General features: G+C 45.6%; 1 protein-coding gene across 1 annotated transcript in view; it reads right to left on the reverse strand.

Moving 5' to 3' along the window:
• Nucleotides 1–1,658: 1,658 nt before the first annotated feature.
• Nucleotides 1,659–20,614, reverse strand: part of grin2ab (glutamate receptor, ionotropic, N-methyl D-aspartate 2A, b) — a 409,906-nt gene continuing 390,950 nt past the window's right edge. Inside the window, exons 17-21 of the mRNA XM_079552610.1 lie at nt 19,500–19,738; nt 15,265–15,448; nt 10,905–11,473; nt 9,140–9,399; nt 1,659–3,663 (exon numbers count right to left, since the gene is read on the reverse strand). Of these exons, the coding sequence (XP_079408736.1) occupies nt 2,736–3,663; nt 9,140–9,399; nt 10,905–11,473; nt 15,265–15,448; nt 19,500–19,738 (2,180 nt within the window). The 3' untranslated portion in view covers nt 1,659–2,735. The remainder of the gene's footprint in view (nt 3,664–9,139; nt 9,400–10,904; nt 11,474–15,264; nt 15,449–19,499; nt 19,739–20,614) is intronic.

Raw genomic sequence — 20,614 nt, forward strand, 5'->3', positions numbered from 1 at the left:
TTAGCTCACCGCCTACTTCGGCTAGTGTTCTTAGAGAGAACTGTTAGCATTAGCCACCAGACATTGTACATTATAAGTCACGGAGATTTTCTTGCTGGGTTTTCAACATATTTACGTGACATCAAAGCCTAAATTAAAAGAAAATAAACAATAAAATCATTGTCTAAATCATTGTCCATTTAACTTCAGATAGTAATTAGCTTCTAGGAGCAAATTAGCTAAATGCTAATGCTGATTTTGTGGCATTGGCTACGCATTTTGTAGCTCCTGAACCTCATCTTATTTTAGCCTAACAATTATATAACTGTCATAAAATCAACATGTCATACTTTTATATAGGGACTAATTTATGTAAGTTTTCTGGAAGAGTATGCATTTGTAATGATTGCTGCAGATGGCAAAAGCAGCTTCTAGGATTTTTGTTTTTCAATAGCAAAATGCTTTTACTAGCCACTGTTTTCCTTCCGGCATATTTTTTTCTGTCAGCTAATTTTTCATTCAGCCCCAGCTTAGCAATACACACTTACTAAGACCGGCATAATAAAGTATTTAGAATGTAGATCCTTCCAAGAGTGACGTTCTAAGATGAATCGCACACAGAGCCTGGTACAGATATTAATCTACCCCATTCATTTTCATCAAGGCGGCGACGTAAAAGCATTATTTTTTTAGGCTTGCAGACAGCGGAGACAAATAGTTGTTGGTTTGTAGCAATTGATGTAATGCCACAAAATGATCAGTGTCAAACTAGTGTGGCCAACTCTATGCCCGGAGTTCTTTCTCAACTTTTCTTTCACAACATCCAAATGTAGAAACGTGAATTGAATTATTAGTCAACCGCTATTAATATTTATAATTTCATATTTCCTGACAGATGTTTGTGGTTTAGCAGCATGTACTGACTGACACCGGAGCGGGTTTATTTAAGTCTATTTAGTCTATTTAGTTTTGTTACGAATGCCAAAAATACACTTTGGTTAATGTTTCATCTGGAAAGCCCCCACCCGCCAATGTGGCAAGCTAATATGTTCGGTGGCTAATGCTAAAAATACACTTAAGCCAATGTTTTCATTTGGAAAGGTCCCACCCGCCAACGTGGCTAGCTAACCTATTTTGTGGCTAATAAAAAAAAAATGCAAAGGCCAATGTTTCATTAGGAAGTGCTTAGCTTAACTGTCTGCTTAGTATTTCTAAACAAAAGCTTTTCGACAGTCTACTAGCTTCAATGCCAAGCCCTTTGTTGTTTGTGTGTGCTGTGAGTGCATAAGGACCCTGCGGAGGAGCTGATGTAAGCACAGGGCAGTAGGAAGCATGCATGAACCTGAAGTCTAGCTAAAAGAGGAAGCTATAAGGGTGCTATAGTATATCGGTATGTGGCGTCTAGACTGGGGGCGAACACTAGAACACACACCTCGTCCTGAGAGCCTTTTATTTTTCACTGACGGCGGCCATGTTTGGTCCACTTTTTGGAATGTTCAATTGTTCTGACATCAACGTTAGCAAACAGTCTGTGGGTTAGCGTGAGTTAGCTTTCCCCAAACAGACAGAGTAGCCTTGTTTCCACATGTACACTGGTCTCCCGTTGACAGAAATATTATCTGAAGAGCTTTAATGGCTTGCCTTTGTGTGGTTTATAAAGCAGCATTGTAAGCAACGATATAGCAATAGAGATCGCAATCATATGTAAAAAATAATCTAATGTTAGCCTTGTTTTTTGGCAAGCAGGTAAAAGCGTCGATATAGAGTTACATTAGCCAAAACCATATAAAAAGTACACAAAAGAGTGCTGAAACAGCTTACAGTAGTATCCATTTACAAATATGTGAAGGCTAACCTGAGTAGCGTTAGCGTTGGTTCACTGTATGCAATGTGCCACTTGATCCCAGATTTTTAAGCAGATTTGAATCTCTCTCTGATCTCTATTTGATCATACTGACTTGTTTGCGCAACAAGCAGGTGAACGAACTGTGACGTTTTAAAAGCTGTATTGCTTCTGTGTGCAATAGAGTGACTTGTTTGGTTAGCTGAATGTGGAAACAGGGCTAACGTGTGTGTGTTCAAGTGTTGGGACATCAGCAGGCCGGTCTGCGCCTCCACAGACCTCCTGTACTCCAGTCTAGTCTATTACATAGATAGGATTTCTATTCAAGTCAAAGATTATCTAGTGTGTGGTACTACTGAAGCCATGCCGGCAGTGCAGTTGGAGGCTCAGACATACGGGCTGACGGTGGAAATCATAGTGCAACAGAGTGTCCTTGGGGCTGGGGGGGGGGGCTAGGAGGGAGGGAGGGGAGTGCCGGGTCATGTATGTGAGTGTGTGTGTCAGAGAGGGAGGGGTCTCCTGTCCCCCGTGTCCCCGAAAGGCTGGTGAGAGGCCGGATCTGTGTCCTGTGTCAGTCTGCCTCTTTGACACAGCTCCAGGCAGAACATGACGCCACGGTGCACACTCTTCATCCTGTGCCTCCAGGTGTCCCCGGGGAGCCCACCTGCCCCACAGAGAAGTGATAAAGAACAGTGTCTTATTTACCACGCGTTGACCTCCAGTCCAGAGCGGCCCCGCGCCTCTCCACCTGTCACTGCCTGTCACCGCCTGCCAGCGCGTGTCTGTGCGTGTGTGTGTGTGTGTGCGTGTGTGTGTTTGTGTGTGTGTGTGTGTGTGTGTGTGTACAGATGGAGCTGCCGGTCCCACACCTGTTCATGGTGTGCTCCATGACTGTCTCTGTCACTGTGTGTGGTCAGACATCAGACTCGATGCTGGGCATGCGGCGGTAGAGGCGTGGCCTGTTGCCCCCTGCGCTCGAGGCCCGTGGTGCGGTCACATAGCTGATTGGCTGAGAGGCGGCAGGGGGCACCATGTAGGCCACTACAGGGGGCTCCTGCGCGTAGAACACTTGTTGGTCACCGAGCTGGTTGATAAGGTGGCTGCCGTGGTTACCAAGTGTGAGAGACAGCGGCATTCGCTGCTTATAAAGCTCATGGGCGGAGCTTCTCTGTGGTAGGCGTGTCACAGCCTGGGTGGCGGGTTCTCGCTGTGCAGTGCCAGGAGCTGACTGGGTGAAAGGGTTCTGGGAGGGTCGGTCGGGGAAGAGGCTTTTGGATCTCCGAGGCAGGGGCATGGGGGCGTCGAGGCTGGGGTGGTGGGAGGGTGAGGGAGAGGGTGGGCTGCGACTGCTGTAGGGCCGATCTGAGCGCATTGTGAGAACATTAGCGTAGGCCCCCTCGTCCAGGCCCAGCCCGTCTCTGTCAGGCAGCCCCAGCCCCCGGAGGTGCCCCTGGCGCTCCGGGATGCCGTCCGGAAGCACGTTTTCGTACGAGTGCTGCCGGCTGAGCTGCAGCTGCTGGGCAGAGGGAGAGGGCGGCGAGGGCTCGAAGTGGCTGACCAGACCGTCCCCTTCCCCCACCAGGCCCAGCTCGCTCTGGGGCAGGTAATGGGTGAACATGTCCCCGGGGTGCGCCTGGTAGTGGGAGTGTAGGTGGTCCTCGCTGATGTCATACAGGTTCCCCAGGTGAGCGCAGGCGTCGCAGCGGGCCTGAGGCGAGCGCACAGTGTACAGGCCGGAGTAACCGCTCAGCTTGGCCAGGCAGGAGCGGCAGTGGCTCGGACGCACGCCCTGTGCGCTGGAGCCTCCCCCGTCGAACGATCCCCCGCTCTTGTCCTTTACACTGCGGAGAGACAGAGACACAGCGTCTTCAGCTCACACAAAGACTCTGGCATTTTTCATGAGTGTGAGAGTAGAGGGTAAAGACCAAACAGGAACAACATGGCATTTACGTGGGAAGGGTCAAATGAATGAAAACAACAGGGAGCGGTGAGGCTCCCAAGTAAAGATCAGGTGCATATTAATAAACTCCGGGCAGAAACAGTGTGCCTGCTGAGTGCGGAGTCTGCTTTGAGTCGCGATCAATGAACAGATGAATGGAGCGCAGGCGGGGGGGCAGCGCAGACAGGAGGCTGCGCACGACACGCACTGGGTCAGCCACAGACACGGAGCCGGGCCACCCTCCTGCGCTGGATCAATGAGACTATTGGCCGCACATTCCCCCAAACAGGACAACTAATAAGGCCAAAGCGACAAAAGGCTGGCTTGCGCGTGATACCCTGCTTCCGGCCCATTGTATTTTTAGAGGGGAATTAGCCGATAGGGCTGCACGATGGAACAAAATAACGAGATTTGCATTTTATGTTTTACAATAAAGGTTCAGAAAGGGGTTACTTGCAGGCACATCTCTTGTTTGGAAGAGGAGGCACATAGGACAGGAAGATCTCTAGCACACGCCTTACTGGAAACACTATAGTGAGTGTGCAAAGACTGTTTAGTTCCTGTTTAAACAATCAGGATTCAGAACATAATTGAAGAGGTCTACACACTCCAGGGTTGCCGAGTTTATTTTGTTTGGCGTCGACAAAAACTCTGGAGTGTACCGTTTAACCATGTCCAACAGAGTAAATTTCAGCTTCATTTGATTCTCAGTTTTTCGGCGTAAAGGGTCTGGGTACTATTTTGGAGGATCCGTGAGAAAAGACTTGATTTAATGGTGTTTGATGAGAGCGTTCCGGTAACTGCTTTGGCCTGTTCCCAGAATCCATCACATCAATCCAAAAGCGTCCCTGAAACTACTCATTTACAAATTAAGCACTGTCTGAAATGGACTGGGAACAGAAAACAATGCTCTAAGAAATCAATGACATAGTGTTTAGTCCCACTTTAAGTATAATATTGACTGATTAACCTTTTTGTGTATTGGAGAAGTAGTATCTGCACTTTTACTCAAGCATTGAACTGAAGTTCTTGGGTCACCGTTGGAAACCAGGAGCCTGGAGGAGCACCCGGGACATGGAAGGGTGAACATAATTAAACCTTGAACACCCCCATGCCATTGCGTTTTGGGTAAACCACTTTTTCCACATCCCTTGTCTCTCTGCTTCGAACTCTTGTCAAAGCTACGACAGATGACTTGTTCCCGAGCTAGCCTGCTTGACTGCAGTCCAGCGTAATGAATGTAATAGAGCTGAAATGGCCCCCGCTCCCTGTTCAGTGTCCAGTCTGTTCCCGGTCTGGTGCATCGGTCATTCATTTCGCTCCCGCTCATCAGCTTATTGAGAACGAGTTGGCCGGGCCGCGTGCTCGTAAAGTGCCGTGTTTAGCGCAGATCAGTGCAGAGCGATCACTCCAATGGGCTGCGGTGCTGGACGCTGCTAATCCCGGCCCATTCAGTCTCAGGCTCTGGATCTGGCCCCTGATGGATTACACAAAATTGTCATTCAGTGAAATTAGTGTTCATTCATAACCGGCATTCAGATCCTAAGCGCTTGAGTAAAACGTTTGTTGGGTTCCATCTTTGCATTGGGCCAAGTGCACGTAGCACGGCGAGCCATCTTGATTTAGGAGAGCTGGATAAAGTGGCTATTGGGTTAAAGCAATATAACATAATTAGGCATTGGACAAAGTAACTGCAGTTAATGATACCGTCAGATTAGGGTTCAATGTGTTCAGAAATTTTGGTGCACGCATTTTTCTTGAAATAAATAATTTGAAATGGATATATGGTGCTACTGGGCGACGGGGAAAGGGCTGAGGACTCTGACTCTTGCTCCAAAGCTACAGGATGGACCTCCCGTAATACACTGGGGTATCACTTTCAACATAGCACGTCTTGGACAGAAATGCTGACGGAGGTAAGCGCTAAGATCAGCATCCAAAATGGCACCCCACCATATTTTTTCATACATGGGGACATCAGTCTGGGCGAATCATCTCATCAGAATGAGAGCTTTTTCCAATCATCAACAGTAGGTGAGTTTTGTGATTTATAATCCTGTTTGAATATTAACGCGAAACAGCTAATAACAACACATCACCTAGAATTTAGCAATGTAGCAGCTATAAGCAACCGCTAACATACCGAGCAGCTAAAACACCGACTGTGACGACACTGTAGACAATGTAGTATTGGTATCACCTGTTGGACTCCATCATTAAGACTTTACAGTAGAAGCAGAAATTTGGCAGAATCAAGCTGCAGTTGACTGAAAAAAAAAGAAAAAAGCTCGGAACAACTAATAATGCTTCTTTTCATCGCAATTAGTGATATTGTTTATTTTCCCACCCCCACACATAATAAATATAAAATTGACATACATTTTTGGTTCTGATGGTTTGCATCTCTAAGTATATTCAAGAACATTTGGTTCTACAGACATTGGGTCTCAAACACCAATGCCCGTGGCTAATGCTGATATGTGGGATATGTGGGAGAAGTTATCACAGGCACTTTGGACTTTTCGTCCATTCAGAGCAGCATTATTTTTCCACCTGAAGCTATATCTTCCCATGCTTAAAGGAACAGCCCACCGTTTCTTATCTCAGCTTATATGAGTTGGTGAGCACCTGTCTGGTCTTTGTGCGTGCCCTCAGTCATGCAAAACGACCAAAGATGTTGTTATCATTTGTCCTCTCCCAGTGTATTCCTATAGCTCCAAATGGGGGTGAGGTTGGAAGCTACCACACTCTTCCACGGGCACAAAGACCAGACAGATATGCATCAACTCGTCTAAGCTCAGGTAAGAACATATCTCAGTATGAAAGAACTGTGTGCCCTCAGTCACGCAAAAAACAAACAAAGACGTTGTTAGCATTTGGCCTCTCCCATTATATTCCTATGGCTCCATACGAGGTGAAGTTGGAAGCAACAAAACTCTTCCACGGGCACGCACACAGACCAGACAGGTATGCATCAACTTGTCTAAGCTCAGGTAAGAACATATCTCAGTATGGAACAACTGTGGCCTGTTCCTTTAACGTTGTTCCAAACCCCATAACTGGCAACAAGTTTCAAACATGTCAGAAATCTCTGTGATCCTACGATCCCTAGTCGAGTTTGTCAGGAGCAGGTCATCTCAGAGGCGTATTAGGACCTCATTTCAGTCCACGAGTTTAATCACTTGGATCGGAGCTTTTCACAGAGAAAGGTTTAGCTCTCCTAGAAAGTGGATTTGGCTCCATTGCGGTGACATTTATGTTGCACTGTGTTTACTATGATGGTCTGCAAAGTTAATCATTTGTGAGAGTTTGTAAGTTCCCAAGTGGAACTGATTTAAAGCCATATATAGTTAACACCTCAACATTCTGCTCCTGTGTCCTTGGAAGGCGTCAGAAACTGGCTGTGAAGACAGACAGAGGCTTTCACCCATCCCACCGCTCACTCTGGGGGGAGATGAAGACGCCTGCAGCTATTCTATTGCCGTGTTGTTTTTCTCCTCCATGTGCACAAGGCGAAATAAAACTCACTTTCAGATTTAGAGACCTCTCGCTTTACGGAAAGTATGGTTATATATAATAAACAAACAAGTCGGGAGGTGTGTTGGACGTCAAATAGTCCCTCCCTATTGCAGACCAATTAAAAGAGGATGATGATGATGATGATGTGAAAGGTCTTTCTGATTAAAACTCAATCATTATTTGATAGACTTGTGAAGCAATGACACTCCTTTTCTTTTATTTTTCAATGGAACCTGCGGGACCGGGCAAAACCCTCTTATCCTCCTCCAGCCAAGGCGATATTCTTGCATGAGAAAAATCGCACTCTATCACGTTGTTGTGCACACGCAGGCTTGTAGGTCTTGGGAAAAAGTTTAAAAATGTTGCCCGCTGTTGCCTGTCTGGCTCAAGAACCAATCAGCGACCTGAGATGCTTCACATCATTATTCACAATCAACACTGTGACTGATTGCAATTGCAATTTTCCCACGCATTAATGTGTGTAACAACTGTAGAGATATAAACAAAAGGGCATTGGCGAGCCTCATAACATTTCACTCAAATGGTTTAATGTCGGGACCCACCATCATCTTGAGATGACGAGCCACGGCCCAAATAAGAATTACATTTCTTATATAAAATGGAAAATACTGTATTTTCCCCACAATGTATTGTTGCGTGAGCATTAAATACGCCTAAAGAGCTGAAATTGTGATTAAAAAGACATGTTATTTTACCAGACTAGGCGTCTCTATAGTTTTATAGTAGGTAAATATACTTGTCCTTAACTCATTGGCTGCCAGCCATTTTCAAATCAGAGAGCCCACTGCCAGAGTTTTTTCAGGATTTCTATTGTTTTTTTCAAGACCCACAAAAAGAAAGATTAGACTCTCTTCTTTCATCAAAAAAAAAGTTTGTTTGTACCTCTTTCCATTCTTTAGATATCGTCTGTAGAAACTAGGTGAAATCACCCAAAATGCTGTTTTCTGACCCAAAAGCTGAGAAAACGAAAGAGCAATGCTGCCACCTAGTGACTCAAGTTCTTTTATTGAGTCACTAGATGGAAGCATTAGGCAGCACAACAAAGATTTTAACACCAGACATGCTCAAGGCTTTGCTGCAGCTGTTTCCATTGAAAAACGTAAGTGACGTCTATAGACGTCATTGGCAGTCAATGAGTTAAAGGGACTATACAGAGTTAAAAAATGTTCAAACCAAGTATTTTCCTCCCCCTACATGTTCCAATGTCCTTATATGTAGAATGAGCCCAGACCTATTCACCACAACTGCCTCTAAAATCCTGCACTCAAAAAATGGTTATTTCGGGTCCGGAGTGCCGTCACGCACGAGCTTAATATAGAGACTGCAGTTACACGTAAGACTTGAGGTAGCAGTAGTGAGTGTAAAATGACCAACTTGCATCTAGTCTCTTTAAGGACAAGTGTGGCCATGTCTCCACCAACTTTGGCAAAGCAGGGACAGTCCCCACCATCACCAAGTTTGTTATAACATATATTGTACTGAAAGCAGTCATCTTTTATTACTTGAATAGATACTAATATTCCGTACAGTAACTTCATGCTTCAATCAATAATGCATGTACAGTATGTGCAGCTAAATCAATCAAATCAACAGGTCAGACGCATCAAGTCAAAAGGCCAGCTGGACCTTCTTTGCAAGTTTGCACACAATTGCAAATATATCGTCTGAATATCGATATGGAGATATTAATTTTTGTCAATATCGGCCACCCTCTAGCCCAGATAAGCCAATAGACCTATAAAATCCCAACTGTGAGAGTCCATTTTTAATATATTACCCACTGACCGTGAACCTGAAATCCCGGCCGACATTCACGGCGGCCGTATTTGCACGGGTACCTGCTGTGGGTGCTGTAGGTGCTGTACTTCTTGTCCTTGAGCGAGTGCAGGTCGGCCTCGGCGCTGTGGCTGTGGTGGAGCAGGCTGGCGCTCAGCTGCAGGATGGGCGTGTCCAGCTGCGGGGAGTGAGCGTATGTGGCGCTGTCGGTGGGGAACAGGTCGGGGGGATACGGCTGCTCCTCGCTGCCCCCCTGGCTGTCGCGCTGGTAGGGGGGCGCCCCCGACTGAAGGCTGGCCTGGTCCGAGTCGATGGAGTAGATCTGCGGCGGAGGGAGGGAAAATGCCAGTGGCAACTTTGTTGATTCATGTTTTCTGTCAGCATGAAATAATTGCAGACTGCAACAAATCAAAAACTGTGGGTGGAGATGGAAAACATCTTTTTTAGAACGTCGGCCTTTTCCTTTTCTCTGAGAAGGCTTGGATCAGGTAAAGTGGGCGTACATCATAATAAGAAAAGGACACTAACAGATATGCACAGAGAAGATAAGATTAGGGTGACCAGATGTCCCAGTTGAACCAGGACAGTCCCAGTTTTGAGTCCTTTGTCCCACATGCCAAAATATTTCTCCAAAACCATTGATTTTGAAGTTTTCTGTTCCAGTTCTCCAGGTTTCTGGCCAATGTAGTTCCCCAAAATATCACACTTCACTTGAAAATCTATGTTTTTGGCCCATTTGAATATCAATTACCAAGTACAACTCAAAATGTCAACTCTAGCATCCACTCATTGTGGGTTGGTCCATGTCAATACCATAGGATGTCAATAGTTTTACCATTCAGCATGGGAAAGGACATAAAAGCAAGTAAAGAACTCCTGCGACACAGTCCCAAATTGTGTCCTGGTTTTAATTTGGAAGATCTGGTCACCCTAGATTAGTTTGATAAGAACTTGCCTTTCACCACTACTTTAGCAGATTCTGGGTTATGGGATACTTTGTAGCAAATAAAGATGCAAAGACACAGATGGTAACCATAATTCTAACGCTAGGTTTAAGCTACATGCTAACGGCTATCTGTGAGTGCCGGTTTTTCACTCCTACGGGACAATCTGCTTAATTTCCAGAGACAAGACTTTCACAAAGACCCCATTTTGATTCAACAATATGTGTGGGTGCTAAAGCCTAGTCTCCCGTTTTGGCCGGGAAACAACCGTATTTTACCCCTCTTTCCAGCCGTCCACCCGTATTAGTATCAAACGGAAAAAAATAAAAAATTCTCTGCCTCTCCAAACTGAACTTTCACGAGAACTGCCACCTGCAGCAGCCTGGGTAGCAGCTGTCATGAAGTTAGCGTAGCTGTCAAGTCGCATGTGACCCTTCATGGAGCTTGTTTGGGGTGGACGCCAGAAAAGTTATTATTTTATATGTGCTTAATATGCTTAGACGCCAGAATTTTTTTTTTATAGGCCACGTTTACTGAGACAGATTTTATAATTCTTTGTTGCCCTTGACATTGCCCATTAAAAGATGATTCTTTATCATCACTTATTGGGGTCATATAATTGAGAAATATGATTGCACATAAAAGAGATCTAAACATCATACATTGTTAAAAATTCCGCTGGAGGAGCACAAGACGACCCTGTTTGATCTGTGTGAGGAACAACTTTACTGTAAGACTTTTATAGGTCTGTCGTTTCAGGAAGTATTCAAAATATTCGTAGAAAAAGCATTTATGATTTGAATATTAGACGGATACATTCTAAAAAGTGAATCCAAAAGGTCTTTCTGAAGCTCTTATACATGACCCTAAACTAAAGGCGTACCTTCCCTCCTCCGCTGCTCCCCCCTCCTCCTCCTCCTCGTTTCCTCAGTTGATTGACAGGCTTGAACCCGCCCCTCGTCGCCATGGAGTCCGAGTCCTTGTGTGAGGGGGGCCGGCTGGAGCACTCCGATATGTCCGAATGTAAGGGCTCCTCGGGCAGGTACCGCTGGCTCTTCATCTGCGGGGGTACGGCCGTCTGACCGCCCGGGCCCCCTCCGCCACTCCCCGGGCCTCCCGGACTCTGAGCCGCCGCCCCCGGGGTCGCCGGTGCAGGCTGCGTCTTCAGCGTCTCCACGCTCTTCTTCCACAGCGCTCGGGGCTTGGACGCGGCCAGGGCCTGTGGTCCGGCGGCGAGGCGCGGCGTTTGCCCGTTGTCGTTGGTGATGGACAGCTGGGCGGGCTTGTTGGGGCTGGTCTGGAGAGGCGGGCCCTTGGGTTGCCCGGGGAACGGCGTGGCGTTGTTCAGGAGGTTCTTGTGGCGCCCGGTGGACAGGGACATGAAGCCCAGCGGACCGGCGGCGTTGCTATAGAGACCGGGGCCCTTCGGAGGCAGGCCGTGGAGTGAGTTACCTAGGAGACAAGGAGATAGCATGGATGCACCGCAAAAAGTAATACCCACATGGCTTCAAATGGATTCACAATGCTCGGCAAGGCGAGACACTGCTGGGAATAAGATGGTTTGTTTAAATTTCAGTTGAAGAGATCAATTTGAAACTTCTTTTGACGATTACTGACACAATATGAGGAAGAAATGTACTGCAAGTTTACTTTCACTTAATGTCAGAAATTTGGATAGAGCCAGGTTTAAATGCATGGGTTTATTTTGGAGACATATTTTGGATATCTAGTAATGAGTTAGTTGTTAGTGAAAAACATCTGAGCGACTGGAAAATATGGAAAAGAAGAGGGCCAATCTAGCCCTGAAACTATCCACATAAGAAGGTGGATGCTTTTCCATATTTGGATCTAACGGGGTAGCAACGTGTATTGGATGGACCACAGTCTCCCCGGGCCCGGCACAGGACGATAATGTATTCGTAATCACAGCGTCCTTGTGCCTGACGCTCAATGGGATTACAGTCCGTACAAGGGGAGCCGAGTCACCTTAGACAGCGCGCCACGCCAACGCAATCACACCAGTAATTACAGCTGCCCTGCTCGCCTTTCACACAGTTACGGGCTGCCTTCACCTGATAACACTCTGAGGGGCCTTCAGTTAAAACTGAGGCTACAGAGAATTCGCTTTTTTACAGAACAAAATGCAGAGGTTGGGACCTGACAAACAGCTTATTTCTCTCTTGGAATCTGGAGTTTTTGTTATAACATGTTAAAATCATTTGAGTTTTGATCTGTCAGCCTCACTATTTGTAAGTCTCGCCAATGTCGATTGGAGACAGGAAAAAATTCTAATCACAAATGTAAAGTTAAGGCTTTAAAATGTGGTCCTGTTGTGAGTTTGGGTGCAAGGGTGGATGGGAGCAATGTTCGGGGCTGTAAATTCTAGTTTTTTAGTATTGTTCAGGTGAATAGGGGAGCTTGTTTTCCGGAGATGGAGCGTCGTTGTTTCCAGTCGGTTTGTGTTCATGTGCTTTATTTTATGTCAGAAAATGTGGATTTTAATGTCACCAAATAAAAGTGGTCTTTAATCACTGATCAGCGTTTGAGCTAACCATTCAAATGTTGTTGTTAATGTTTCAGAAGCTAAACTTTGGCACTCATTTCTCTTGCAATGATGTTTCTCTGAGGACAACAACAGCTTCTTCACCTTACTTTTGTCTCTTTTTGGCACGGATCGGCACTTCCTTTGTCATGACTCGTCCGATAGAGCGCGAAGTCCGTTCATTAATCTTTTAACCCCCACTTTAACCGAGCACATTCCTCCAGTTCGGCTTGATCTAAATCTAAAAGTTTCTCGAAAAAAAAAATCATCAAAACAGCCACAAGAACGAGACGTAAATGAGACGGCTTTGTGTCCGTGTGGAACTGACTTTCTCTCGACTTTTCCAGTCCTTTTGTAAACGAATATGAGTGAGTGGGCGGGCACAATTCATGGCGCCACTTACAGAATAAAGTGAATAGAACTCTGGTCGAATCGGCCAATAGCTGTAATCGAATGTCCTTTCGTTTACGTATGCTTCCCATGGATGCACATGCAGGAATACACATTACTGAAGGAACAACAGAACGGCGATGGAAAGTTCTTTGGGCTACGAGAACACTGGAGACAAATACTGCGTTTTGGTGGAGTTTATGGAAGTATTCAGTGGTGCCAAGGCAAATTCTACAAGAAAGAAGCAGCTAAAAGACGAACTGTGCTATGCTAACACCAGCTAAAGTTGTGCTAACAGCAGCAAAGTCACCTTTTTCAGCAGCGGTATGATGTGTGAAATATACATCTCATGTGACCTGCCTGTTTTAGTGAGGGAGGTCCTCTCTCCTCTGGCCAATCAGAAGCCAGCATTCTGTCCATGTCACGCTAGTGTCAGGACTTCAAAGTGGAAGGCCTTGAGACGCCAATCGGACTTAAACAGCATACGCCTGTGGTGTTTTGACTCATCCTTTTGGTTTTGGTTTTTATTTGGTTTTGTCTGATCCCTCCCTGAAAATACTTGACTGTAAATTCCGAAAGGCTCTGTATATATTGTCATTTCCGCTGTGCCGTACCCTTCACGGCTCGATCTAATGCGGCTGGAGCGTGGCGGGTCGTCATGGCGATCCCATCACGCTCCTGTCAGTGCCGGAGCCGTGAACGTGAGGAGACAGGCGTCCACACTGATGACACCCGTTTAGATTAAGCTCCAAATTACAGCTGTGAAACATGACCAGAGCATTAGCATGTGACATTGACGGTTTAATATAGTGCCGTGGAGTCATATGTTGCGAAAGAAAAAGCCCTGTTCGGACGGGATTGGCATGGACTATATGCACGGAACGGACACGTGACTCCTTCCTGGACTATCGATTCTTGTCTACGCTGGCTTCAAAAGTTTGTGCTTCTTTTATTTTCCGTTTCGTGTTAGCCCTTAGCTTCAAGGCCAAAAACAATCACGAACAGTTATGAAGACAGATGTTTGATCCAGTGAGGTTGTAACAAGAGGAAACGTTTTTAATATGCAGCCAGTCATAACCTATTACTAAAGGCTCATTTACGCTCCCCTCACATCTAACACATTGTGTTTTAATATGAACAATAACTCCAGTATTTTAGCTTTCATAATCTCCATTAGTTTATAATTGCTGCTAATCCCATAATGCTTAGTGATTTGACATCACATTCCCAAACTCTATAGCGGCTTTTCCAGAACCTAAAAATAGATCATGACGTAGCACCACAAAGCATCATGGGGTGTAGAGGGAACGAAACAAGCGCTCAGTTTATCTGTAAACCACGCCGTAAAGCAAAAGTTTTTGAAAAAGTTATTCCTACAGCTGTCTGCTGGAGGAGCCCCAGCTCTAGTGCCTAAATTTCATAGTTATTATGTTATTGTTACAGAGACATTATTTCAAATGCTAAAACATAAATACCAATGCTGAGGCCAAAATAATGTTAAAAATCTATTTTTGAGCCCCATATGCGTGTCTAATTTGTTTGTTCGTCAGTTGAGCTGTATGCTGCAGCATCCCCAGTGGTTAGCTCATGTACTGCAGGCCTGCTCACCACAACTGCCTCTAAAATCCAACAAGTTGTTACTTCGGGTCTGAAGTGCCGTCATGCACAAGCTTAATATAGAAGGTGCAGTTACACGTAAGACCTGAGATGGCAGTAGTGAGTACAAAATGGCCAAAATGCATCTAGCCCCTTTAAGATCGGCTTACACTTGTATTGCACTTTACAAGCCTGTGTCACAAGTTCCTCAAAGTACTACATAGTAGTCATTATTCATTCACTCCACACTGGGTGGTGGTAAGCTGTTATTGAAGCCACAGCCGCCCTGGGGCAGACTGTCCATTTACCACTTGGCTATATAATGTGTTGTTCATATCCTGAGCTCTTATTATGTCAGTGCCCTCTGCTGGACACGTGTGGAACTCTTTTATTTCTTTTTTACTTAATGCTCCCTAGTGGCTAGAATGAGCATTCTGGTTATTCTTTAAAAATTCATAACTCCGCACAGGAATGGGCTAAAGACTCTTTTTTTTGCACCCCTGCCTTACGTGAAAATAATGGCCATCGGAGAGTCCAGTACAAGGTGAACATTAAAGGGATCCTGAGGAGTTTCTTTTTCACATTCAAAAACATCTCACATAATTGTGCAAATAAAGTTACATGATAACCATTTAGCTCAAGCAAATGCTTATAGAAGGGTGATTAAGAACTATATAAAACGCTGGAGTGACCGTTGTGGCAGGGCCAGCTTTACCTTTGCCCGTCATCACGTCCATGATGCTGGGCTGCACCACCACGGTGTTGGGCTTGGGGGAGGACAGGGCCATGGACTTGGCCGACTTGAGCAGGTGCAGCATGTTGGCCTGGGGGCTGAAGTCCAGCTCCGGAGACTTCTTCTTCATATCGATGTGCACGCCGTGGATACAGCTCCAGATACCCTGCCAGACACACAGAGGAAAGGGGTTCTCATATCAAAGGCAAAACTGACCTACTGACCAATCATTTTCCAGGTTTTGGGCCAAATTGGTCTGAAGAACCAAATTCAAACTTGGCTCGATCCATTATTCACATTTTGTGACCAAAAATGGACATTTTTATTAATGAAAGGCCTTATTTTTACATGAAAACATAAAATACATTTTTTCCTTACATTTATGCCAGTAATTTATGGCAAAAGTTTCAAACTGATATACATTTAAAAAGTTGGCCTATTCGGTGTTCAAAACAATTTACTTTAATTGACCTCAAAAACACAAACATGTTTTTGGATTTAAAAAGATTTAGGGATCCACTGCATAAGTAATAATCACCCTATTTAAATTTCCAAACGGGGGCCCCCTAATCGCATTTTGCACATGGCCCCTGACAAAGCTAGTGACGGCCCTGGTCAAATATTTCAACGCATCCTTCATCGAGCCCATCCTCATTTTGCTTTGTGGTTCTTTCACTAACCGTTTTCGAAAATGAAACTTAGTTGATGATGTCAGTGGAGAGAAGGGCCCTGGGGGTGAGGCCATGCACTCGGCGGACCCCACCGCCGCCTCGTCCCGGCGCAGGAGGGAGGAGACGAGGCGCACGAGGCTTTGTCAAACAGTTAATGTGTGAAACGTCGCAGCTCGTCCGGAATAAAAGCGTACACAGACACAGGAATGAATAATGGAGGAACGCTCTGCCTGAATGTGGGGCGGATTGTCTTTTCTTTAACTCGCAGTGGTCGGACGGAGGAAAGGAGGCGTTCGAGGTAAGTCGGCCAAACATAAAGGCAACTAAGGTGACAGTGGGCAAAAGCAGGGAAGGAAGGCCGGGCTGGAGAGGATATGGACTGGACTCATTCAGGCAGTTTGAAATACTCTTGTATAATACTGGTATAAACTCAGTATAAAGGTGAATTAGGACATTTTTGCATGATGAAAAAAAAAAAACTTCAGTGACCCAGTGGCTTAATGGCTAAATGACTTTCTATCACTAGCCAACTTGCTCACTGTTCGCATACGTTGGGATCTTTCTATGGTTTCTAACATGGTTTTCCCTGCTGATGGAACCAAATCAATTGATCTTGGAGCATTGTTGAGGCCACCGTGTAGGAAAGCAAAAGCGCCATGCTAACCCGTACAGCCACCGGTTCAGAAGAAGGTCAAATCCGCACTAATACAAGTTTTTTCCACATAAAAAGTTCCACAAAGCACCATGAAGTACAGAACAGCTCCGAACGGCTCCTGTGATCATTTATGATTTCTTCTATCTATTATGCGACAACATCTCCAAAATCACTGTAGGAAGTAGAGCCTTTAGCTCCAAGCTCTAGTTTTATGGAATCAATGTTGAAGAAGAAAGCACAGTCTCTATATTTAAGACTAGGCTCAAAACATTGATATTCAAATTAGCTTATGATCAGGTCAGTTAAGTAAAGCTCAAACGCCCCAGGCTGAAGTAAATCTGCCCTAGGAGAAAAACTTTGAGAAGTATGGCACACTGAACCCTATCCACTAGTTCTTCTTACTGCAGCCTTTTGATACAATATTTCTTCTTCTGTTCACCACTATTCACATGGTGTCCCCCTCCTCTGTTTCAGAACGCGGTGTCGTGGTCTTCAGCCCTGACGTTCTGCGATCTTGGATGGTCTGCTGAGGGACTCCCATCGGCCTCTATAGCCTGTCCGTCCATAGGAGTGGATCTCTCCTTCAGTGGTTCTCCCCGAGGGTTCTCTTTTCTCCAACTGGGTTTTTGAGTTTTTCATCGCCATGCTGGAGAGGACAGGGGACACCCACCCACCCAGAGTTTATGTTTGCCTGGATACTTCATTTGCCAGAACTTTCCATTGTCTTCAAAGAGCGTTCTTGCGTCATCTTCTGTACTGTATTTGAAGCGTCAAGCATTTCGCCTCTCATCCAAAAGGCTTTGTCAGCGCACTAAGGTTCAGTTCAGCCCGCAGCCCAGATAAAGCCCACAGGGAGGAGTTCAGCTTGGCTCAGTCCTTCCCCACGCCTGTCGGTAAACATCTTTGCAGTTCTAAGCCCTAACGACCTAACTCACACCTTTCACATTGTCTGGTTCATTGTTCTGTTTCATTGCTTTAATGTTTGGCGCAGTCCTGTGAGGCGACTCCTGTTGTGATATCGAGCGATGCGAAACAATTGATTGATTGACTGATTGAAACACAAATCGAACACGGCGGCTGAAGGAAACACCGCTCCTGGTATGCTCCTGATGAGGCCACAATGTCACGACGGGCTCAGACGCTCCAGAAAAGTCGATTTCGCACAATGCGTCGCTTTTAGACGACCCTTACGCGTGCACACAACAACATCCTCTTTAACGCCGCAATTTCTGGATGCCGCCGGGGAGATTGCCGTTTGTCGCCGTCATGGCCCCCTCCCTCCTCTTACTGTAACCTCAATAGCGCCGAGCTATTTGCAAACTAAATTACATTGCACTTTCTTTTCTTTCCTTCTTTCACACATGTTTAGCAGCTTGCGCCCCCCCCCCCCCCGCCAGCTGTTCAGTTCCTGAGAGCAGATGAAAACATTGACACGCGCTCTGCCAGTTTCTCAAATAAGACCCCACCAACATCGCCGCCACCTCCACCCCCCAAAAACACACACACACACACACACACACTCCCCTCGATGTCTTTTGATAGTAGAGTAAGCCAAGCGCAGTCAATGCTACACGCCGCCGCGGCTAATAGACTTTAATGGGATTTGGAGTGGCTTATTGAGAGGTGGATGGATGGGAGGGTTTTTTTGGCAAAGCGCGGCGCGAGGATGCGGCGGCGCGGAGGTCGTCAAAAGGACAGGGGCGGCGAGATAAATGCGAGGTGACACTTGTTTCAATAGGATCGGGGGTCCCGGGCGGAAGCGCGCGGGGGGCGGGTGGGGACCGGCGCGCGGCGAGGACACCCGGGATTCGGGAGCGAGTAATGGGGAGAGACAGGTTTACGTAACGTACGGTTGCTGTATAATTAAGGACGTTTCGCCAACACAAAGTCCGCGCGGCGGTTTGCAAAGTACGACGCATGTGGCGGGTTGTCACGAAGTCAACCGTCAGTCAGCGGCGTGCCGGGGTAATCGGGAGAGTCGGGCCGCGGCAGGAAGAAAATATGAATTAATAACCGACTCTTACAGTTAAGGCCTAAAGGCTTTAACTGAGCTTAAAGGAACAGGCCATTGTTTTTCCATACTGAGAACTCATCTAAGCTCAGGTAAGAACATATCTCAGTATGGAAAAATGGTGGCCTGTTCCTTTAAGTCCAATACTGTGTAATCTGTAGGAGCCACTAAAGAGGAGATGCTGTTCAAAGAGTGGAATGAAAATCTCATTAGGAGAAAACAGGCCAAACATTTTGGAACGTCTGTTCATGCGCATGTATATCGCTTCCACCTGCGGTCTCCCAAAAAGAAAGAAAGGAAATGACCATATTTGGACTACAGCGTCATCTCGGTTGCCTTTCGTGCTACACATGGATACCAAACAGGTCAATATTTGTGAATGGATATGCGCTTTTGTAATTACTTCCTGGAAAACTCAGTGGCGATACTATGTGAAGAAACCAGTGAGTCAGTGTTTACGCCACTCAAAACGTTAGCATGCCACTGGTTAACATTTAGCTTCAACAGCTCAGCTCTGATCTCTCCAAATCTTGGTTTCAACAGCTGAGCTGTTGCTGTAGTATTTTCGCAGTTTTCATAGATTTGAGACACACATATGTTTATCATGTTGAAGCCATTGACAGTTGATTGACGGTTGCTAACCAGTAGCATGCTAACGTCTTGAGCAGCTCAAACGCTGACTCAGACTTAGACTCTGTTGACATGACAAACTGTAAAAATAACATAAAAATGCCACTGTCAATCAGTTGTCTTTCATTTTCATCCTGAGTAGAGATATTGTTACATGTTGTAGTACTGCATAATTCTACTTCGGTATTCAATATGGCCGCCGGAACACTGCGTGATGTCATTGGAAACACATGTATAGTCCATCTCTTACCCTGCTGATGGTGAAGAGCAGCCCCGGCCGCCCGGAGCACACGCCGGTGAAGCAGTAGCGCAGCCTCCAGTAGAACAGGTGCTCGGAGATGAAGGTGAGGATGGACAGGCCCATGGCGGTGGCCAGCATGTAGAAGACTCCCGCCATGTTGTCGATGTCCAGCTGACTCGACATCACCTCGTTCTTCTCGTTGTGGCAGATGCCGGTCAGCCACTGCGCCTCCAGCTCCTCCATCTCACCTGCGAACGACAGGAAACGGAAACGAAAACGCTTTAACAGCAGAGACAAAGCCCTTTGAAAAGCACCGCGATAAATCAAAGACAACAACAAAAACACTAAACACTAAAAACTACAAAAGAGCGAGAAAAAAGCAACAAAACTGTCAACAAAAGACAAATAAAAACATGATGAAACATGCAGAAAAAGAGCCAAACCAAAAATACAACAAAAAAGTGACGACAAACACAGCAACAACGCAAGGAAAAATCTTCGATCAGTTTTGTAGGTCTTAGCTTTCAAATGAGGCGTTACACTGGCCTATCAGCAGTGAGCTCCGGTCAAGAAGCTTTTAGACTTGGAAAAAGCTGAACTGGAGAAAATGTGCCCTCAGGCTGTTAAACACTTGATAAAACAAATGTGTTTCAAAGTTCTGGTATCCCAATTGTTCTTGTGTTCAAACAGAAAAAATAGAGCTTTTGTGAAGATTCAGCTGTCGTCCAAACTCTTTCATAACTTTCCTGATGCATTTACACAACCGAAACCTCGAGCGTTCATTTCTCTGAACAAGAATATACTCTTGTTTCAGAAGAAAGTTCCCCTTTTTCTGGCCCTTTTGAGCGTATAATCGATCACAAGGCTAGTTTTAGAGCTCCTGTTTACATACACGTCATAAAAAGACAGATTTGCATTTCTTTTCAGTGTGTGACATAAAACCAGAATTAACTTTCTTTTTTTTTTTTGGTCAATTGGAATTTTAAAAATCATTTCTATTTGTCAGATGTCAGAAGAATGAGAGATAGAATTTTCTACACAATTTTTTTGTTACTTTTTACAAAGTCAGAAGTTCACTAAGATTACTATACCTTTAAACAATTTGGGAAAGCCCAGATGACCTT

Source organism: Gobius niger (assembly GCF_951799975.1).
Source record: "Gobius niger genome assembly, chromosome: 3".
NCBI classification, from domain to species: Eukaryota; Metazoa; Chordata; class Actinopteri; order Gobiiformes; family Gobiidae; genus Gobius; species Gobius niger.